The 23,822-nt window shown below is 45.2% G+C and overlaps 1 protein-coding gene across 6 annotated transcripts in view; it reads left to right on the top strand.

Moving 5' to 3' along the window:
- IFT140 (intraflagellar transport 140) overlaps positions 1 to 23,822 on the top strand; it is a 138,457-nt gene that overhangs the window by 60,984 nt on the left and 53,651 nt on the right. For all 6 annotated transcript variants that reach the window (XM_083153001.1, XM_083153002.1, XM_083152999.1 and 3 more), the window contains exons 3-14: positions 453 to 674; positions 871 to 992; positions 2,335 to 2,456; positions 7,943 to 8,118; positions 11,399 to 11,490; positions 14,181 to 14,287; positions 16,175 to 16,320; positions 16,644 to 16,847; positions 19,646 to 19,718; positions 20,478 to 20,569; positions 21,535 to 21,662; positions 22,143 to 22,260. In XM_083153001.1, coding sequence (XP_083009127.1) covers positions 453 to 674; positions 871 to 992; positions 2,335 to 2,456; positions 7,943 to 8,118; positions 11,399 to 11,490; positions 14,181 to 14,287; positions 16,175 to 16,320; positions 16,644 to 16,847; positions 19,646 to 19,718; positions 20,478 to 20,569; positions 21,535 to 21,662; positions 22,143 to 22,260 — 1,602 coding nt within the window. The remainder of the gene's footprint in view (positions 1 to 452; positions 675 to 870; positions 993 to 2,334; positions 2,457 to 7,942; positions 8,119 to 11,398; positions 11,491 to 14,180; positions 14,288 to 16,174; positions 16,321 to 16,643; positions 16,848 to 19,645; positions 19,719 to 20,477; positions 20,570 to 21,534; positions 21,663 to 22,142; positions 22,261 to 23,822) is intronic.

Here is a 23,822-nt window from a genome sequence, read left to right as displayed (position 1 = left end):
CGCCTTATAGTGTGACAGTTGCTGACACATGAATCTACCACCCCTCCATGCCTGTGATGGGCTGGTAGCGTAGTAATTGGTTACAATGTCACAGCCAATCCTCATTTCCTGTCTGCTTTGGTAAGAAACGGCAGAGGTGGAGGTGCCATGCCATCACCTTTTGGTAATGGGAAAGCCCTGTAATCATCATTAATGGCCGCTGTGCTGTCAAGCATAAATTCAATACGCAGTGTGTAATATAACAGATATCTGAGTCACCTGATTGGATGTAGCCATGGCAATCATCCACATGCCACTGAGTGGTCTGATTTATTTCATAGGTAAAATGTACAAGTGACATGTTCACTTTCTAACAGCAGCACTTGTCCTGTAATGTAGCAACAGCATTTGTTGGTGATACACTATTCAGCCTCAGTGTATTGATGTTATCTCTTATATTATGTTCTGTACAGGGAATTCATGTGAGCGGATCACATGTAGAAAGGTCGTACCAACCCACTTTACTCAGCTGGCACACAAGTAAACGGTTACTTGCTGTGGGCTGGGCCACGGGAGAGGTGACAATTTTTAATGAGCCTGACAAAGAGCATCACCCGGTGCCATCCGCACATTGCGCAGAGGTGACGTTGCTGGAGTGGTGCAGTACCAACAGCTGGTTAATTTCTGGAGATCATGTGAGTATTAGAAACCTTGGCCACTGGTATAAGTAATATAATGTGTTTGTGTGTATATATGTAGATATATATGTGTGTGTGTGTGTGTATGTGTGTGTGTATATATATATATATATACACACACACACACATTGTAAGTAAGAAACATTTTTTTTCTTTTCACGTGGTCTAACTTTCGGTTTCTGTTCCGCTGTAGCATGGTTTGCTCATTATGTGGCGACTGGACCAGCGCGGGCGAGTACAAGGCGTACCATTACTAAAGCTGGAGTTCCACAGGCCGCTGACGCATTGCCTATTCAAACCAATAGCTCCTGAGAAGTAAGCGCTGTTCATGTGAAAACCAATGAGATGAAGTCAGCTGTAGTTTACCAACATGAACCATACATCGATGCTGGCTATTTCTAACATTGGTGCAAGTTTGCAGCAGAATCATGACATATATTTGTTGCTGCTTTAGTATAGATTTGATACTCTCAGCAATGTTATACCCCTTTTAGATTGTTGCAATAAATTGGTTTATTGCCGGGTTGACCAAGGTTGCAGCTTTGGTGGGATAGTCAATTCTGGATGAAATTGGCCATCAGTATTCAATCCTGGCCATTTTCAGCCAGAGTTAATTCCACTTTTAAAAAGTTAAATCTGGTCAGTGCTGGGAGACCCACCGATTTATACCAGATAATTAACTTCTAGGAAGGAGACATTGGAACACATTGGGGGGTCCTTGGGGACCCAGTCCCTTCACAGGCACTAATGGTTTATTTCTAGTACCTTGATTGGTAATTGTTTAATAAGTTACCAGGCCTGTTGATACAGAAACACCAAAACCAATTTCTTTGACGAAATCTTTATTGATACAAAAATTGTTAACATTTCCATTTATACGTTGTGGACTTTCCTTCAATATGTCATGACAAATGTATTCACAATTTCTGTAACTTCACATTTGAAACTGTACTGACTTAATTTATATGTACTCTTTTTATGTGATACCACATTTTGCATATTTGATGTAATGTGAAAACATAATTAAAAAAAATTAATTTTTATTTTAATCTGTATTGTCGAAACGGCCTCTGGATTGTCGTATCCACTGCCGTTTTTGACTATTGGTGGCTGTTTTCGCCAGTCCACGGGCTTTCCGACTGATTCTTTTCTGACAGTTGTAAAAACTGATCTGACATTGAATAGGTTGAATGTAAATTTAACCTATCTTGTTGTAAATGGCGGATATTTCCGTCTGTCAGAAATATAGGTTTGGGATTGAATACCAACAGTTGGAAAAACGGACCTGACATTTAATAGGTCTAATGTTAATTCAACATATTCTTGTTTAGTGAATTTTTTTTACCCAAAAAGACACTCGGGGCCAAATGTAATAGGGTGAGAGTTTGAGAAAGTGAGAGATTTTGGGAGAGTTTTTCCATGTTTTTTAAAGCAGCAATCAATTACATGGAAAAATCAACCTGGTTTTGCAGTGTAATTGATTGCTGCTTTAAAAAACATGGGAAAAATCTCTCACTTTCTGAAAGTCTCACCCTATTACATTTGGCCCTCGGTGTTACTGAGTCCCCCTTGACGTGACTAGAAGGGCTGTGCAGGGTGCATGGAGGCTAGATGTATGTGGGTACATCCTGTATAACCACCTTTACTCATTTTTCAGGGATATGACGCAGCTGGCAAAGGCGGCAGTGAGCGGGGACGAGAAAGCCTTGGATATGTTTAACTGGAAAATGAAGGCGGGTGCTCAGCAGGAGTTCTCCTTTTTCCTCAGCACAGGAGATGGTAAGGAGCAGTAAAGTGGCTTATGACCTCTTTGTATACCCATGTTTGGTTTAAATAGAGGCATATGTGAGTTGTTGAGTGTATTTAGTTTTTCATGTAGTAGCAGGGGTGTGTCTACCCACATGTCATGTCCATGTGCAGCCAGCTGCTGGAGGCTCAGCACCCTCTAAGCATAGGCAGCATCTTATATATAGCTCTTGCACCCAGACTTACTTCCGGGTTTTGTTCCCAAGGACGTTTGTTACCAATGAGCCAAACTCCGCTATAGGAGGTTTGATCAGATCTCAGGGGTCAGCCCAGGAACATCGGCTTACTGAGTTTTGCTGCCGCACATCTTCATTGAACTGTGGGGCAAATTCAGGTGTGGACGGAAGCAGCAGTAATAACCCTATATGTACCTGCAGCAGGAGGCATGTATTACAAGGAGGCATCTCCTGCTGCAGTAGTGATCTCGCTTCATCCTAGGACACAGGTATCGGGATCATTGTGGCACCATGGCATTGCACGAGGTGGCTACTGCAGTACCTTGTAAAAGGCCAGGAAACCCAACGATGAAGATCTTGGACTCTTCCATTACTCTAAATGGCGGAGACACACCCCCTGTTTTTACAAACTTAGGCCGTCACCACGCCCCCAACCGACATCACTAACAGTCAGACTGTAAGGACCCGTTTGCACATATTCTCCCCTTATCCAGTAGGCATATCTTATTCGGAAATAAAATAGTTGTTTAGAACAGTCCTGCTTAAGAAAGACCATTCTTCTTGTAGTTGAACTTGATAATGTACGTAATGCCAGACAAGTAGACAATATTATGGGGAAATTATTTTGTATTTGGATCTTAATTCTATTTAGAGATTTTCCAAGGATTATGGCTCTCCTAATTTATCTCTTACGTCTTCATCTTTCTTAGAGCCGGTAACTAGTAATTCTCTATTTTTAAATACAATTTCCTCAAAGGCCTGGGGAATTATGTGGATACTCTTGTTCTTTGATGCTGCTTTCCCACTGCAGACCCGTTTTAAGTTACAGGTAATCTTAAAGGGTATTTAGCATTCCCACTGCAGCAGATTACAGTTTGAAATGCCATTTAAGTCCCATTCCCATTGCAGGTAAAACGTTTTAGCTCTTCAAAACGTTTTTACAGCATTGGTGTGCAGTGGTGCTAGTAATATATACATTGCTGGCCTGTGCCAGCAATGTATATATTACTGGCTGATAATTAATCATTGGTGTGCAGTGGTACCAATAATATATACATTGCTGGCCTGTGCCAGCAATGTATATATTACTGGCTGATAAATAATCATTGGTGTGCAGTGGTACCAATAATATATACATTGCTGGCCTGTGCCAGCAATGTATATATTACTGGCTGATACTCCGTTACTGGCTCCGTGTTCAGCGGGGGGGGCGGGGCGAGCAGGTCTCCGTGTTCAGCAGGCGGGGGCGTGGCGAGCAGGCCGGGAGGGGCGGAGCGCCCAGCTTGTGTGGCCGGGCGGGGGAGCAGGACTGCCGGGCGGTGATTGACAGCGGGACGGCGCCGGTGAGCGACAGCGGGACGGCGCCGGTGAGCAGCGGTGAGTATATGACGCTGCAGGCGGGGAGGGGGGTGGCAAGGGAGGGAGCAGACAGCTGGATTGAAAGCCGCGCATCTTTCAGCCCGGCTGCTGTATACAGATTCAGCGATGATGGCTCAAATATGAGCCATCCTCGCTGCATCTGCTGGTAAAACCGTTTAAGAGGCATTCCCATTGCCTCTTAAACGGTAGATTACCGGCTAAAACCCTGCTCTGAAAACGGGTTGAAATACCGTTTAACTTTAAACGGTATTTCAACTCTGGCGCTTTCCCACTGCAGCCTTAAACGGTATTTTGCCCTCAAAAATCGGCAAAATACCGTTTTAAGGCTGCAGTGGGAAAGGGGCATAAGATAGAGTGTTAATTAATGTTCTTGTTGTCTGAATTGTTTTATGGCATGTATTCAGTGTTTGTTGTTAGGTCTGTTCTTTTGGAAACAGCATATTTGCCGCCTGAATAAGTCTAGTTGAATTAGACCAGAGGTTCTCAAACTGTGGGTCCCGACCTTCTTAGCATGGGATCGCGACTCCATGTTGCTGACCATCAGGCTGATGACTTTTCTAATCTGTCAGTGATTCAAGGAGTCTGGGAAATCTGTTGAATTGTCTGTAGACTCCTCCCATCATTTAATACCTCCACAATGCTGCCATGTATGTGCTGTCTGCTGACTACACCTGTGATGTGATGACCTTCTGCAGTAACTTGCTGGGGTCCTGTAATCATTTTTATTGTCTGATGGGGTCCCAGCGCAAAATAGTTTGAGTAACCCTGAATTAAGGCCCATACACACTTGCCGATTTTCAGTGCAAAATCGCTCAAAACGGGTGTTTTGAGAGATTTTGCGATGAAAATCGACCAGTGTGTATGCCTCAGTGATGAACTGCTAGCGATGATGCGCGCTCCCGCATCATCGCTAGCAAACTCGGCCGCCTGCTGGTTTTAACAGCACGTCTACCGATGATGGCTGGTTTTTCAGCCATCATCGGTAATTGTGTACGGCCGCCGGGCTGAAAGATGACAGACTTTCAGCCCGGCAGATCGCCCCGCTTCCTCCCCCCGCTCCCAGAGCCTGCTCCACATTGGAGCATACTCACGGTTTCACCCTGACAGACTGCGCTGCGCCGTGCCGCCCGCTCCCCTGCCCAGTCACACAGCACTTAACTGTGTCCCACAACGCCCCGCTCCACTCCCCCTGCACGGAGACCAGCAGCAAGGTCTCCTACACTACCCACCAATGATTTTTAGCCAGTAATATATATACATTGCTGGCATAGGCCAGCAATGTATATATAACTGGCACCACTGCCCACCAATGTTTTTTCTAAAGTATAAGCCAGCAATATATATACATTGCTGGCACAGGCCAGCAATGTATACATTACTGGCACCACCCACTGCCCACCAATGATTAATAGCCAGTAATATATACACTGCTGGCATATGCCAGCAATGTATATATTACTGAAACCACTGCCCACCAATGTATACTTTTTATGGAGGCATACACATGGCTGGCTCAAGCAAGCCATGTATACGTTACCGTTGTCACTGGCCAAAAATGTATATTTTATTGTTGCGGTAACATATACATGACGCAGGTGAATGGATTTCTCCTACATGCACGGCAGCAAATAAAATTGTAGCCGTACACATGGGTGGGATTTTGCCCTGGCGAGGCGGGGTTTACCTGATTGATATGCAGCCCAGCGATCAGTTCTGAATCAGGCCCCAAGAACAGAAAATGCACTGAATACAATGACCGCTACTCCCACCCTTGGAATTTAAACCGCGCCTATTATGTAAATACTCCTTTATATGAAAAGATTTTCATCAAAGTCTTTCACCTCCTGAAAATCTTTTGCTCTTGGGGGAAAATAGCTCAGTGTGTACGCACTATTTTGGTGACCGATATATCTATCAGAGATTTTGGCAAAGTCTTCTGAAATGAAAATCTTCTAATGTGTATGGACCTTTAGACTATTCAAGATCATTTTTTGTAGACAGTCAAGCATCTCACCTGTCAACTCCTTTCGTTTGCCTCGACTGTCTATTAGTCTATTTAGGCTTTTGGTTGCAAATTGTTTAAACTCAGTAATGTTAATCTGATTTAGCCAATTCGGTGTCCGATTGTCTAAATGGTTTCTACAGTTTTCAGCTAGGCTTTAGACACTGTGAACTAGACCATCTCTTCTGTCTGGACAGTCTACATAACGTAGAATATTATTTTATTTATTTCGTTTTTTAAATGAATCAATGTAATTTTATTGTCATTTTGTTTTTAAATATATTTTATATGTTTATTATTGCCCATATGAATATATTTAGATTTTTTTTCTTCATTATTTTTTACACCTGCCTCTCTGTCCCCATCACACCTATACCCCTCTGTCCCCATCACACCTGCCCCTCTCTGTCCCCATCACACCTATCCCCCTCTGTCCCCATCACACCTGCCCCTCTCTGTCCCCATCACACCTGCCACTCTCTGTCCCCACTGGCTGCAGGTTGGTGGTGGAGCAGGGAGCATGCGGGCGTTGGGGCGGGCCAGGCAGCAAGTGGGCAGATGAAGGAGGAAAATTAGGATCCACCTCCTTCCCCGTCTCCCATGGCTGGGTCCCCACTTCCTTCCAGGAGCGCAGGCTGCAGCTTCACAGATTAAAGCCATTGCAGCTCAGAACAACTCTGCAACGCCAGGGGCTATGATGGTGTGGTGGAGCAGTGCTGCGGATAGGATCCGATCCATGGTGGCTGGTCCTTTCACAGTGTGTGTGTGTGTGGAGGAGGAGCGTCGGCGACTGGTGCAGTAGTACGGGGGACACAGTGGGGGCGACGTGGGAGGGTGGAGGAGGAGTGGCGGCTAGTAGAGCAGTGAGGCACAGGGGACATAGTGGCAGCAGACTTGTCTTGTCAATCAGCCAGCAGAGCTTGGTGCTCCCCGCAGACCCCCATTTCTTTACGCCACTAGGAGGGAGGGATGTTCGGGCGACACAGCCACTGGGTCAGTAAGCCGCCGGGTGCCTGGAATGTAGGATAGCTGGGGAATGAGGAGGACAGCTGACTAGTGCCTAGAGACACCACTGTACACATTACATACACACAAGACAAAAGTTAAACTCCCCTAATAGCGTTACAGCACCAGAGCACAACAGCACCTCTCCTGCAGAAGCTAATGGTGGTGGAGGATGACTGTCTAGGCAGGGAGACAAATTGTACATGCCCCCTTTCCGCCTCATTGGTGTTTTAACGCCAGGAGGCATTCCGCACAGAATTCATACTGAATATGCGGAAGACCAGACTGGCGTGAGAGAGTTTGCCTGTCGAACTGACGGGAAACTGCAAAGTAGCCTAACTTGATCCCCCTATGCCCGACACTGAATATCTAGGCTTTCACTAAACATCACTTAAGCTGGCCATACACTACTGCTGTTTTGCTAGATTTTACCTGATTTCACCTGATTCCAACATTGGGCAAAATAATTGGGTGAATAGGACAAATTGCATATGTTTTTCATTGGCTCCAATCCGATGCTCTGTCACGTGGCATCCAATAGGAGCCCCTAGATCTCAAGTGCTGCACTTTGGATCTATCGGAACTGACTGGGATTGCATGTGATAAATGGTATTTGCAGCTGTCAGATGGCCATCACGGGTGCTGTTTAGCAACGTAAAATACAAAATTGGCACATGAAATCCCAAATCGGATGTGAGGACAACCGGGGAGCTACCGGGGAAGTTCAAGGGAAATTGGGTTTGACTTGTCTGATCCACAAGTTGGACAAGTGTATGGGGGCCTTTATGTTGTATTTTTTTTTTTTTTTTTTGCAAACATACATTACTCAATAAAGGACCCCAGGTTTTTGCTTTTCCCTGTGTTTGCAGTAAATGGTTATTTGTAATTGGTTTTAGGCTCTGTACACTGGGTAAACGAGCATGGGAAGAACAGCCAGATAATTAGCATGGACAGCCCGACACGCAAACTGCTCTTCTTGGAGAAGAAATCGGTTCTGGTGGTGATCACAGAGACTTTACAGATGTCACAGTTCTTTATAAGTGTGGATGGAGATGCTGAGGAGATTTCCAAGGTAAGAACGGACCTAAGAGACACCCGTTGCCTACACATAGAGATGGCAGACCGTTTGTGGGCTGAAGCAGTAATACACAAGAGGTGTGAGTTAAAAGATCAACAGTGAGTAGATAGTGACAAAACAGATCCGACTTTAGAAAAAAGTTGGATCTGACACCCATCAATTCAGTCGTTAATGGCAGCATTGAATAGGCGAGTGCTGATATTTCCCCTGTCGGGAAATAGCGGCACAGATTGAATAGCCCCCTTTGAAGAAGGGAAGCTATATACAAGAGTGCCTCATAGGGTTATGCGTGTGGTACTTAAATATGATAGGCTTGCCTGAAGAGGTGAGTTTTCAGGGAACGCTTGAAAGTTTGAAGGCTAGCGGAGAGTCTTATTGTGCGTGGAAGGGCATTCCATAGGATGGGAGCAGCCCGATGAAAGTCCTGTAATAGTGAATGGCAGCTAGTGGTCCGTGCAGAAGAGAGACGCAGATCTTGTGCAGAGCGGAGTGGTCGAGATGGGAGATATTTTGTGATAAGTAAGGAGATATATGCTGGTGCAGTATGGTTAATAGCTTTATATGCGAGTAGAAGTGTTTTTATATTGAATACGGTAAGATACAGGCAACCAATGCAATTTGGGTTTTTTAAAGCGGCAATCATTTACACTGCAAAATCAAATTAGTTTTGCAGTGTAAATGATTGCCGCTTTAGAAAAACCTGGAGATTTCTTACCAAATTTCTCACTTTCTGAATATCTCATTCTATTACATTTCACCCATTATCTCTATATTAAACAAATAAAGATATGAGCACTGCCAATTGTGCAATAAGCTAACACTCTGGTAAAGGGCATTCATTTCCATATCAGATTTATTGAAAAAGTAAAGGCCTCCATATATCGGACCCCCTGATTCTCTAAATCCAGTGGCACTGCCAATTGGATCCACCATTATGCGACCATCGTTGACCAGCAATAAATCAAACAATCAGGAAAAATCTGAATTCTAATAACCCCAGATTTGACCCCAGATTTCTTACCAAATCTCTCACTTTCTGAATCTCTCATCTCTCATCCTATTACATTTCCCCCAATGTGTTGCCATATTAATGATTATTTATTGATGTGGTGTAAAGGGCCATACACACTTGCCGACTTTAGGCTGAAATTCGCACAAAACAGCTGTTTTGAGCAAGTTTCAGCTTAAAGTCAGCAAGTGTGTATGGGCCACCGATGCCCGACCAGCGATGATGTGCGCTCCTGCATCATCGCTAGCGAGGTGGGCAGTCGGCTGGTTTTACCAGCACATCTAGCGATGATGGCTGTTTTTTTAGCCATCATCGCTAGGTGTGTACGGTCGTCACGGCCCATGGGCTGAAAGATGAGAGACTTTCAGCCCGGTTGACCACCCCACTCCCTCCCCCTGCTCCCTCGTTTGGCGCCTGCAGTGCATACTCACCAGTTCCAGTCGTCCGCCTTCTGCCTGATACATCCAGACTCACAGGAAGCCCGGCTCGCCCCGCGCCCCTCCAGCCCGACTTGCCCCGCCCTGCCCCTCCAGCCCGTCTCACCCTGCCTCCCTGCCCGGCTCCATACGGAGCACTCTAGCAACCAATGTTTTATTGTTTAAGCCAGTAATATAGACATTGCTGGCACAGGCCAGCAATGTAAATATTACTGGTACCACTGGCCACCAATGAATATCTATTAGCTTGTGAATGTATACATGTATATATTACTGGCACAAGCCAGCAGTGTATATATTACTGGCACCACTGGCCACCAATGAATATTTATTAGCCAGTAATATATACATTGCTGGGGGAGCAATGTATATATTACTGGCACTATGGGCCACCAGGGGTTAAAGTGAGCCTGAACGGGATGGAACTGCCTTCGGTCAGTTCCATTTTGCAGGAGGAAGAGTTCCACCTCCGTTCCGCTCCCCTTGCCCCGCTGTCTGTCCCTGCCTGCATTGCTAAAGGATGCAGAGCGGTGCGAAACCCGGATGTCTCAGAGCAGGTTCGTCCCTCTGCAGCACAGCTATTGAAAATGATGCACGGGATCACGACTCGAGAGCCAGTTGGAGCTTGCCCCCTGGCAGCCAATCAGGAGCTTGCGAGCCGGTGCATCATTTGAAATAGCCGCGCCGCACACTGTGCATGGAACCCCTGACTCCCTGCATGGAGCCCCTGACTCCCTGCAGGCAGCCCCTGTTCAATTTTTATTAGGTGTTGGATTGTTTTGCACTGTGGGGCATAATTTTAATAAGGGAGCTATTATGTGGCTCACATTATTCTTTCATAGGTGTGTGGTATAGGCCATAAATGTAAAGCTTGCAGGGGGGAGCTGAACACCCAAATACCCACCCTGGCTGTCACATATGGGGGAGGGAGGGGGGAGTGAGTTCCACCACCTATTAAGGACCACTTTAAGCACTGCTGCCCATCAATACAAGCAGTAACGTAAGTAATGTATGTGTCACCTCCGCCACTGCCCCCAATGTATATTTTTTTATGGCTGGCGCAGGTGAATACATTTCTCCCTACCTGCACAGATGCAAATTAAATCGTAGCCGTGCACATGGGCAGGATTTTTCCCAGTCGGGGCAGTGTGGGGAGGGCGTTTACCTGATTGCTGGGCTGCGAGTATACGCAGCCCAGTGATCAGTTCTGAATCCGGCCCCAAGAACAGGAATGCACTGAATAAAATGGTCCCTGCTCCCACCCATGGGATTCAAACCCCCCTCCATTATGTAAATAGCCATAATGAAAGATTTTCAGCAAAGTCTTTCACCTCCTGAAAATTTCTTGCTCTTTGGGAAAGTAGCTCAGTGTGTATGCACTACTTTGGTGAAAGATATAGCTTTCACAGACTTTGGCAAAGTCTTTTGAAATGAAAATCTTCTAGTGTGTATGGGCCTTAAATAACACAAATGTTGAATGACACTAAAGGCCCATACACAATGGGCGACTTTGAGCTGAAAGTCGCTCAAAACAGCAGGTTTGAGTGGCTTTCAGTTCAAAGCCGCCCAGTGTGTATGGCCCTGCAACATCGCCAGGAAAGCCGTTCATCTGCTGGTCCGCTATGCCCCGTCGGCTGCGGGCCGAGGAAAAACCGCTCGGTGTGTATGCACTAAGCGGCTTTGCCCCCCAGCGATGAATGCGATCATTGCTGTCCATACACACTGGACATAGTCGCCCAGTGTGTATGGACTTTAAAGCCCCATACACACTAAACAACGCCACCGCTGTGATTGATCTAATTGATTAACAGATGATTTTACTTAACAGGTGAAGCTGACTGGGAGGGTTGGTAAGACTGCTGACATTCTCTGTGTTGAAAACTCTTTACTGATCACAGCAACAGGAGAAAGTGCCATAAGGTAATTATTTTCTATAATACATCCTGGGAGATCTGCTTTTAACTTTTATGTGTCTTGTCATATATTTGTACAGGAGACTTTATTTGAAGAGCTTGTCTTTCAAGGAAGTCCCTACCCCTTAAAAGACTGGCTATGCCGTGATGAAGGGAGTTAGCTGGCAGCATCACCAGTACCTCAATCAATCTTCAACATATCACTCCAATTCATTTGCCGCATATAAAGAATGTAATACGATTTGTAAAAATGATATCAATATGGTTATATTAGAGACTGAATGTGAAATATCCACAGATATCACATCTGTTCCCAAAACATTCTGCAGTTTTATAAAAGGAGAAAGCAATATTTTTTAATACGAACGTCAGTTGAAATGAATGCTATGTACAGATCTTCAACGAACATTCTGCAATTGAAAAAACGGTACTTGTGTAGTTTCATGGTGCCAGCATGGCGCCGTGCTACTTCCGGGTTCTATGCTCGCCACAAACTATGTTAAAAAAAGTAACTTAACTCCATGCCAACATGGATAGTTCATACCTCCACTATCCATGTTGGCATGGAGTTGATTTTAAATAGCGTGGCGAGCCACCGAGCCCGCCGCGTGGGCGAGCGAAGCGAGCCCCGCAAGGGGACTCAGACGCACGGCGCCATGCTGGCGCCGTGAAACTGCACAAGTACCGAAAAACCATGTTAGTTTTGCCATGTAATTGATTGACGCTTTTTTAAAAAAAATGGGGAAGCTCTCCCAAAATCTCTCACTTTCTGATTCTTATATCCTATTACATTTGGCCCATTGACTTCCTAGGCTAGGGAATATGGAAATTAAGGAAACAGGATTTTCTTAAAGTTCTAAGCTCTTATGGCCACCAGATTTCCAATGCCCCCCAGTGAATGTAGGAGAAAACAAATTATCAGTGGTCAGTGCCTTAGCTCATTTGAAGACCGGCTACCCACCAAAATGTACTTACTCCAGCTGAATGTGCATTGAGATATAGAATGCCCCACCATCCTTCCAGAAAGCCTTGTCTGCCACTGACTTATAACAATGTTTTATAATATCACTCTTTGAAATGTCCTTTATAATGTATGACCATTTTGTCATCTGGCATATCCGTGTTCCCTCTAAGCTTCTTTTGCAGGGTGCCGCACCCTGGCCGTTTTTAAAACCTCAAAATGGACCCTGCCCTTTTTGTGTGTGGCACTGTGCGCAGTTACGTTGCCCCGCACCGCACTGACCTGTCGCTGAAAACTTTTGGTGTTTGCCATCATGTGTATTGGGCATTATGGTGTGTGGTATAATGTGTAAGAGGCATTACAGTGTGTAATTGTCATTACAACAGAATATGTAACGGACATAGCAGAGTATGACAATGTTTAATGGTCGTAATCCTAGTGTAGTGTGTAATTTTTTACAGTATACTGTATATGGTCTTTTTTTGTTTCTAATGTAAATTTCAGCCCAACCCTAACCTTCACCTCCTTGCAGCTAACCTTAACCTTCACCTCCCTGCATCCTAACTCTAACCTTCACTTCCCTGCAGCTAACCTTCACTTTCCTCTCCCTGTAACCTAACCCTAACCTTCCCCTCCCTGTAGCCTAACCGTAACATTCCCCTCCCTGTAGCTAACCTTAACCTTCACCACCTTGCAGCCTAACCCTAACCTTCCAGTCCCTGCAGCCTAACCTTAATCTCCATGCAGCCTAACCCTAACCTTCACCTCCTTGCAGCCTAACCCTAACCTTCACCTCTCTGCAGCCTAACCCTAACCTTCTTCTCCCTGCAGCCTAACCCTAACCTTCCTCTCCCTGCAGCCTAACCCTAACCTTCCTCTCCCTGCAGCCTAACCCTAACCTTCACCTCCCTGCAGCTTAACCTTAACCTTCCCCTCCCTGCAGCCTAACTCTAACCTTCACTTCCCTGCAGCTAACCTTAACTCCCCCCCCCTGTAACCTAACACTAACCTTCCCCTCCCTGTAGCCTAACCCTAACATTCCCCTCCCTGTAGCCTAACCCTAACATTCCCCTCCCTGTAGCCTAACCCTAACATTCCCCTCCCTGTAGCCTAACCCTAACATTCCCCTCCCTGTAGCCTAACTGTAACATTCCCCTCCCTGTAGCTAACCTTAACCTTCACCTCCCCGCAGCCTAACCCTAACCTTCACCTCCCCGCAGTCTAACTCTAACCTTCCCCTCCCTGCAGCCTAACCTTAATCTCCCCGCAGCCTAACCCTAACCTTCACCTCTCTGCAGCCTAACCCTATCATTCACCTCTCTGCAGCCTAACCCTAACCTTCACCTCTCTGCAGCCTAACCCTAACCTTCACCTCTCTGCAGCCTAACCCTAACCTTCACCTCTCTGCAGCCTAACCCTAACCTTCCTCTCCCTGCAGCCTAACCCTAACCTTCCTCTCCCTGCAGCCTAACCTTAACCCTCACCTCCCTGCAGCCTAACCCTAACCTTCACCTCCCTGCAGCTTAACCTTAATCTCCCCGCAGCCTAACCCTAACCTTCCCCTCCCCGCAGCCTAACCCTAACCTTCACCTCCCCGCACCTAACCCTAACCATTACCATGATATTATTGTATGTCAATAAACATTTTTTACTTAATGCTGTGTTCGTTATTAGCATGTAATAAGTCCAGGACATAATAAAAGTCGCACTGACCTCATACATAAATGCATTCACAGATTCTGGGATCTGGAGCGGGATGACAATTATGTGCTGTTTCTGGATCAGCAATTGGGATTTGAAGCAGAAGAAATTATCAACTGCATTTCTTACTGTGCTTTTAAAGGTAAGTAGGCTCTGTTGAGCTGTACATGGCAGTTACTGTATGACTGTATATACGGTTCTGCACGTATCTCTCTGTATAACAGTGTGGCCCATTCCACTGCTGCTGGGAAGCCTGTCATTCTAGTTGTCTTTCCTAATAATCAGTCCTTGACCATTGGTTTTTTTTGAAGACTGTACTGTAAGGGCAGTAGGAACTTTATATTTGTTTGTTACTCCTATTGATCATGTACAGATTTGACAACATACACTTATCCTCAGGGGGTAAACAATAGGTCGACAATGGGAAGCTCTACAGTCAAAGGTCGACAGTTTTTCACATTTTTTTGAGCCGACATGTGCCGACAGACGGTATTTCATGCCCTACCATCCAATACGGCATGGAGGGAGGATAAAACAGTGTGCTGAGCGCAGCGACGCACCGTGCCCAAAGCATGGCGAGTGCGGTGCACATGTCCACTGTGTCAGCATTCAGGACAAATACACTGGGAAAAACTCATGTTGACCTTTTGACTGTCGACCATCCCATTGTCAAACCTAAATTTTTGTGTCAGCCTTCGGACCCTGTCGACCTTACCAATGTCAACCTATTTTAGTTGACAACCTAAGGCCTCTTAACCTTTATTGGTCAACCCAATGCATCTCGACCTAAATTGGGTCCACCCAATGACCATTCCCCATTCTCAGATTGTGCCAAGTAGCCCTGTTTAGCTCGCCACACTGACTTTGTGACTAAAGGTCCCTACACACTGGACAACTAGAGTGTATGGATAGCGATGATCGCTATTATCGCTGGGGGGGGAAGCCTCTCAGTGCATACACACTGAGCCCCTTTCCCCCTGCCTGGCACCGACAACAGGGGGGAGGACGGCTTGGCATAGCGCAGCGCTATGCCAAGCTGTCCTCAAAGTCGCTCATCTGCTGGTATTACCAGCAGATGAACCGCTTTCCCTGGCGATGATTCGGGAGCGCACAGCAGCGCTCACCACTCATCGCTGGGCCATACACTCTGGGCAGCTTTGAGCTGCGCCAGGTGTGTCCCTAACTTTCACAAAATCTGCGCTTTGGTCTCATTGCTGTTGCGATAAGATTACAATGCACAGGTACACTGCACACTGGGGCAGATTTATTAAGCTTGGAGAAGAGATCAACTGGAGATAAAGCGGAGAAAAGGTAAAAGGAGATAAAGCACCAGCCAATCAACTCCCAACTGTCTTTTTCAAACACAGCTCATTGGCTGGTGCTTTATCTCCTTTTACCTTTTCTCCGCTTTATCTCCAGTTGATCTCTTCTCCAAGCTTAATAAATCTGCCCCACTGGCATTGAGAAAAGCATCTGTTGTGTGCGAATCAGACACTACCCTATGTAAGTGAACATCACACATCATTGTACCTGCATTTTTATGCGGATGTGATAATAAGACATTCAATTTAGGAAACGGTACAAATGTTCTGTACAGCCTGAAAAAAACATTAAAGCAATCTAGTAGGAACAGCAGTTCCTTATTTTTTTCTAAAGTTCATACCCTCGCACCCACTGGAACATCTTTTCTTTAAAATTATGTCAATAGCTTCATCCCAAGGCACTGGAGAAACCGCAGTGCCCCATGTATCAGAGAGGTTCATAAACGTAAGGTCTTGAAGGAACCTATTACAGATATCAGGAATGTCTAAGAATTAAATACATTGATTCAACTGTAAACTCAATGTCGAGCATAAGCGAATCCGATCCGCAATAAAACAATATCCAGTATATTGATTACATTTCCTAAATTCTATGCTATTCGGAAATAAGTAACAAAAGTGGGGAGTTGATATGTAAAGATGGGCATCCAAGAACGCCAGACAGATTTCATTCTATGTACCTGAGATGAGCGTGTTGTGAATTGCAGGGACATTGGCAGCAGGAACTAGTAAAGGACGGGTGGCCATGTGGCGCAAAGTCACGGATGTACGGAAGTCCTTAAGGACAGATGGCAAAGACTGCTGGAAACTTAATACCCCAACAGAATTGGACGGCAGCATAGCACAAATTAAGGTAATTAACACGGGCCGATATGGCAGCTGGCGCAGTGCCGGCCACGGTTGGCAGCGAGGAAGGGACGGTGGGAGGAACTTGGGGAGCTGGATAGTAGAAATAGACGGTGGTGCACAGTCTATTCTTTCGATTCTGATTCCGCGGTGCGATTTGCAATAATTTGCTATTGATTAGTCAATATCGATAACCCAAATCGCACCGTGCGTACACAGCTTTAGAGAATGATATTAAAAAATGTCTGTAAGCAATTGGACAATATACAGCTTCTAAGTCTCCCCACCTGTCCTCATATGTATGACACACTCTTTGTTGTCTTGGTGCAGTGGGGATCATCCAAATATCTCTTAGCTGTCAACAATCTCAGCTCGGTCCTGGTCCTCAGTGAACACGTCATGTCCTCTCATTTCCACCAACAAGTTGCAGCGATTCAGGTGGCACCTTCCCAGCTCAGCCTGACTTACTTCAGTACAGGAGTCACCCACAGCTTGAAGACAGATATGTACATTAAAGGGGTCTTCGTCACTAAAGTGAGTAATCATTAAATTTACTACTATAGAATCATTTCTTATGGATTACCAGCGGCAGCTAGACGTATGGGCAGAAACTTTGGTTTTTGAATGATGATGGTATTTGCTTCTCTCCCATACTGTGTATCTGATATTTTAAGAGTTGGTTGATATTTGCTCCCCCTCTTTCCCTGTCTTTCTACCTGTCTTGGTCTACATTGGTCTATCTGCCACGGATAGCTGGAGATGGAAGCTAAATGTGCAGTGTATAGGTGGAGTTGGGTGTTATATATGCAGTGTATAGCTGGAGATGAGGGTTTTATGTGCAGTGTGTAGCCGTAGATGGGGGTTATATTTGCAGTGTGTAGCTGGAGATGGGAGTTATATGTGCAGTGTGTAGCTGGAGATGGGGGTTATATGTGCAGTGTATAGCTGGAGATGGGAGTTATATGTGCAGTGTATAGCTGGAGATGGGAGTTATATGTGCAGTGTATAGCTGGAGATGGGAGTTATATTTGCTGTATATAGCTGGAGTTGGGGGTTATATATGCAGTGTATAGCCGGAGATGGGGGTTATATGTGCTGTATATAGCAGGAGATGGGAGTTATATGTGCAGTGTATAGCTGGAGATGGGAGTTATATGTGCAGTGTGTAGCTGGAGATGGGAGTTATATGTGCAGTGTATAGATGGAGTTGGGGGTTATATATGCAGTGTATAGCCGGAGATGGGGGTTATATGTGCTGTATATAGCAGGAGATGGGGGTTATATGTGCAGTGTATAGGTGGAGATGAGGGTTATATGTGCAGTGTATAGGTGGAGATGAGGGTTATATGGGCAGTTTATAGCTGGAGATGGGGATTATCTGTGCAGTGTATACGTGGAGATGAGGGTTATATTTGCAGTGTACAGCTCGATATGGGAGTTATATGTGCAGTGTACAGATGGGGGTTAAATGTGCAGTGTATAGGTGGAGATGGGAGTTATATGTGCAGTGTACAGCTGGAGATGGGGGTTATATGTGCAGTGTATAGCTGGATATGGGAGTATATCTCTGTACAGTATATGTATTGCGGAAGGAGTATATCTCTGTACAGTATATGTATGGCGGAAGGAGTATATCTCTGTACAGTATATGTATGGCGGAAGGAGTATATCTCTGTACAGTATATGTATGGCGGATAGAGTATATCTCTGTACAGTATATGTATTGCGGAAGGAGTATATCTCTATACTGTATATGTATGGTGGAAGGAGTATATCTCTGTACAGTATATGTATGGCGGATGGAGTATATCTCTGTACAGTATATGTATGGCGGAAGGAGTATATCTCTGTACAGTATATGTATGGCGGAAGGAGTATATCTCTGTACTGTATATGTATGGCGGAAGGAGTATATCTCTGTACAGTATATGTATGGCGGATGGAGTATATCTCTGTACAGTGTGTGTGTATATATATATATATATATATATATATATATATATATATATATATATATTAATATGGCGGAAGTAGTATATCTCTGTACAGTATATGTTTGGCGGAAGGAGTATAACTCTGTACAGTATATGTATTGCGGAAGGAGTATATCTCTGTACAGTATATGTATGGCGGAAGGAGTATATCTCTGTACAGTATATGTATGGTGGAAGGAGTATATCTCTGCACAGTATATGTATGGCGGAAGGAGTATATCTCTGTACAGTATATGTATGGCGGAAGGAGTATATCTCTGCACAGTATATGTATGGCGGAAGGAGTATATCTCTGCACAGTATATGTATGGCGGAAGGAGTATATCTCTGTACAGCATATGTATGGCGGAAGGAGTATATCTCTGCAAGGAGTATATCTCTGTATAGTATAGGTATGGCGGAAGGAGTATATCTCTGTACAGTATAGGTATGGCGGAAGGAGTATATCTCTGTACAGTATGTGTGGCGGAAGGAGTATATCTCTGTACAGTATATGTGTGGCGGATGGAGTATATCTCTGTACAGTATATGTATTGCGGAAGGAGTATATCTCTGTACAGTATAGGTATGGCGGAAGGCGTATATCTCTGTACAGTATATGTATGGCGGAAGGAGTATATCTATGTACAGTATATGTGTGGCGGAAGGAGTATATCTGTGTACAGTATAGGTATGGCGGAAGGAGTATATCTCTGTACAGTATAGGTATGGCGGAAGGCGTATATCTCTGTACAGTATATGTATGGCGGAAGGAGTATATCTATGTACAGTATATGTGTGGCGGAAGGAGTATATCTCTGCACAGTATATGTATGGCGGAAGGAGTATATCTCTATACAGTATAATATGTTTGGTACCTGAGCTGAGGCACCTGAGTGATATTTCCTTGCAGTGGCGGGTTTATCTATGTGGTATTACTTGTCATACACAATATGGTTACTGAATTACTTTTATTTGTGTCATTGTATTGTTTGAAGCAGATGGAGTCAAAATCCCGGCAGTCGGAATCCTGGCGGGTGAAATCCCGACGCCGGAATCCCGACCACCGCAATGCCGGCAATTTCTCCCTCTATGGGTGTCCACGACACCCACAGAGGGAGAATAAAATAGCGTGCCGAGCGTAGCGAGCCTGCAAGGGGCGTCAATCCACGGCCCCCCCTTGTCGGTATTTTGGTGGTCGGGATTCCGGTGTGGGTATTTCGACCGCCGGGATTTCGTACTGAATCCGTTTGAAGTATGTATAATAAAACTAGATGTTATAGTTTTGCATTAAATGTGTCTCATATTGCCTATATGATTCCAATTCTGTAATTACAATACAACCATGTGATATTTCAGGATTCGGTTGCAGTATGGAATGGCAAGCAGGTGACAGTGTATGAACTCACCGGACCCACCCTGAGGAACGCAGGTATTCCAGCACTAGGGGTTAACGCTGATTCAAGTAGCTGCAAGGTTCCATGGTAGCCTAGCTTATTATGTGTGAGCAAGAATGAGCAATGATCATTACCTATACATCACACGGAAATATAAACTGAAAGGCTTTTCCAGAAGCCCCAGATAACTGTGTTGCCCAGTAAGTCCCCATTTTAGAAAAAAAAAAAAACAATTTTAATCATTGAGTTGAAGGAATCCAGTTCACCTGCATTGCCATTGCTGACAGTGGTGTTGCCTGAGTTAATGTAAGAATACACTTATTCTCACACGTTGCTATCTAATGTTCTTCCTTGACACTCCTCCCACATCCTATACCTAACCCTCCCCTGCCAAGCCAGACTCTATCTCCTTGTCCCAGGAAATATTGTTTATTGCCTGTTGGGTTTATGCATTTGCTCTGAGCAAGTAATGCCTGTACCAAATTTGGTTAGGTGACGCACCCCAGCTGACACTGTACTCCATGCCTTTTCCTCTGACTACACCAAAGCAAACACTATTCTGCATGTATGGCACAACCAGACCTGTGTCGATTTATGTTGGCAGTCATCTGATTGTATTGATTAGTGGCAGCACCCAATGCAATGATTTTGTTTTAGATTTTAACTTGACAACATCGTAATATTTGTTGAGGGCTGAGGTTACACTAAACTGTCGGAGTATATCTGTTACGTCAAGAGAACAGTGCTGAATGCTGTAAGTTCACAGCACCTGCCCTGCTTGATTATGTCTTTAGGTTCCTTTGCATGTGAGTCTCCTGTGCTGGCAGTACACGAGGAGAACCTTTACACTGTGGAGCCCGGTAGGGTCCAGATCCGCACTTTGCAGGTAAGTCTATGTATAAAGTTTGTTTCATCTGCTTATGGCTGGATTTATTTATACCGTTATGTCACACAGGGTCTTTCCCACTTTCATCACTGCCTACTATTACACCACTGCCTACTATTACACCACTGCCTACTATTACACCACTGCCTACTATTACAATAGCCGGACATGTTTGATAATGTATCTGGGGTATGCACCATTTCAGAAGCCAAACTCTGATAGAACATGCCCAATTATCAGGAGATCTCCACCAATACCTCCCCTATTGTAAATCCCCTATTTTTGGTCCAGGCTGGTTCTGCAAAAAAACTTTTGGCCTAGGGGTGCTGTAAAAAAAAATTCTGATACTCTAGGGCGCAGTGCTGTACACATTTTCTTAGCTTTTACCATGTTATGTGGTAAGTTATTTGTTTGTTATACCCCTCTCAGGTCTCAAACACAGGTCAGACCCTTACTTATAAATGAAAAGCCTAATCAAGGGGTACGGGAGATATTGGGCCTAATTCAAAATGGGCAAAACCATGCTGCCTAGCAGGTGGGGCAAATGTAACATTTGCGGAGAGAGTTAGATTTGGGTGAATGCGGAGCACGAGCATCTCAGGCGCACACCCGCCTCATCCGCGGCACGCCGAGAGCTGTACAGATGGGCATGACTCCATCTGTATTGCATGCCAACCACTATGGGTCCTATTGCCAGTCTAGCTAGACACTGCCCATCTATATATTGGAACCCAGAGGAGGGAAGGGTACAGACATTTAAAGTACCAATATCCTGAATGAGATTCTGTGTCTGTCTGTGGGTACAGAGTAAGGCATTTTATGTATACAAAAACAGTTTTACCATTTTGTTTTTCTTCACGAAGCTCTACAACCTAGTGATTTCTATCTCTTTATTGATTTATTACATTGTACTGCTTCAGATGACAACCTGTAGTATAACAATGCCTGTCCCACTTATATTACAGGGCACAGTGAAGCAGTTGCTCCCATTCTCTGGGCCAGAAGGGAACCCATGTGCACTAGACATATGTGGGAGCTTCCTGGTGGTAGCCACTGATGCCGCTCACTTCAAACTCTTTGACCTCTCTAGAAGGTAAGTCATTGGGAAGACAAATCCTTTCCAGCTACCCTTAATAATGCAGATAGGAACACTGTATTAGCGGCTATATAGTCAGAAACAATTAGAAATCCATTTACCTAGATTTGGGATAAGCTGAGGGCAGAGGCTGCGGCCATAAATAACTGGGAGTACCATCTGCAGAGAAGGGCCAATGAGAGGTCTGGACTTCTGGAGGGCATTGCAGTGCTGTCAGCGGGGAGAATCTGTAGCACAGGGAGCTGCCTGAGCTGGTATCCCAGGCCAGGGGACACAGGAATACTGCTGGCAGGTAACAGCAGGAGACTACAGGCATCCAATCATACTACTATGGGGACCTAATGAGTGATACACCATTCTGGTTTGTGATTGTACATGTTATATTATACTGTAATACTCTGATTATGACATGCTACAGTGTCATTGTGCTGTGACTTGCTACTGTGTGACTGTGTTGTATTTCTGTTTACTTTAAAGGGAGGCCAAAGCCCATAGCAACTGTAAAAATCTCTCTGAGCTGGTTCCAGGACTGTGCGGCATTGTGTCCATCCGGTGTAATGCCAACGGCAGTAAATGCAGCATCCTTGCCAACAGGGTAAGACCAGAATTGCACTCTCAATTGCTAATGTCAATTTTGTTTTTACTACTTATGGTGCCCATAAGCTTGTGCGATGGTATGCGATGCGATATCCTGCTGTGATTTCCGTTGAAGCTCCCCGTGCGATAAATCGCATTTCGGGTGCTTTTTCTTGGCAACATGATATAAATCGCATTCCCCTTGCAACCTGAAATCAGGTGATGGAATGAGGGCTGGGCTATCTGGGGGTATATAAACTGACAGATTGCACATTGCATTGCAATAAATTGCATGTGTTTAAAAACTACATGCGATTGCACATATGATGCAATAAATTTTATCTGCAGCACATAATATCTTGAGATGTGAGATTCGACCAAGGTGCCCATGCATCGCGTTGGGTGACACATGCGATTGGCGTGCAATCCATGCGTTTTGTAGCTGCGATTTATTGAAATCACATGATTTATGCTATATCTCACTAGTGTATGGGCTGCATTAAAACCTTTGATAATATTTTTGTTTCACAGTGCACTCAGTCTTATGCAACGCATAAGAAAATGTGTTTATATGAAATGTGTATTATTAATAATCTATGCACTAATTATGTGTTAAACAAGTCACATATTAAAGTAGACCTATCACCCAGATATCCAGTGTAAGGAGAAAGGTATCATGGGCCGGGCAACCATCAGGGGAAGACTAGGGTTACTGGAGTCCTGGGCCCGGCTCAAATTGTGGCCAGGATGGCAGCATTGCAAATAGTACCGCGTGCGCTGCCAGAGACATGGACAGCAGTAGTGCATTACGAATGCACTAGCCGCCAGCCAATCAGGAGCCGTATTGGTAATCCTGGTGCTGGTGGCTCTGTCTGTGTCTCCGGCGAGGGTGGTGCATGGAGGAGCTGATAGTGAACCCCGGAGCGAGGAGGGGGAGCTGCTGTGTAGCTGGCGGCATGAGCGGCCCCATCTTCCACTCCTGCTACCGACCAGTCCCCTGCCATCTCTGCAGCTGCAGCCTAACAGGTGAGCTCCTGCACTGCCCCCTCCGTTGTTTCTTGTCCCCCGGGCTGCCCCCTCTCCCCTCACCGAGCTCCAGAGTTCATGAGGATGAAGGACAAGTGCAGAGCACCTACACACATCTTATAAGCCAGCAGAAGCCGCTGGCTACATCCTGCTGCCTGTATCAGACTGTGCAGTACAGTGCTGTACTGAATGTGCAGGTAATGATGGCCTGTGACTATGTACAGCCCAGGCGGTTATTTTCTAACATCTTCTAACAGGCACACTTGTATTGTATTGTAAGGTGAAGTTCTGAGAGCTAAAAGGAGGTAGTAAAAGCCAAGGTGCAATGGGCAATAGGGAGGGAAAGAGGGGATATGGTCACTAGGTCTACAAGCATTAGTTCGAAATGGGTTAGATCAACAGGGTCATTAGGTCGACAGTCAAAATTTCGACATGGGATTTTTCACCTTTTTTTTGAGCTGACGTGCTGGCAGGCAGTATTTCATGCCCCGCCGTCCACTAGGGCGTGGCAGGAGAATAAAATAGTCTGGTGAGCGTAGTGAGGCACCGTGCCTG

Source organism: Crinia signifera, chromosome 7 (genome assembly GCF_055691185.1).
Source record: "Crinia signifera chromosome 7, ASM5569118v1, whole genome shotgun sequence".
Taxonomy (NCBI): domain Eukaryota; kingdom Metazoa; phylum Chordata; class Amphibia; order Anura; family Myobatrachidae; genus Crinia; species Crinia signifera.
This window is presented reverse-complemented; position numbering and strand designations above follow the sequence as displayed.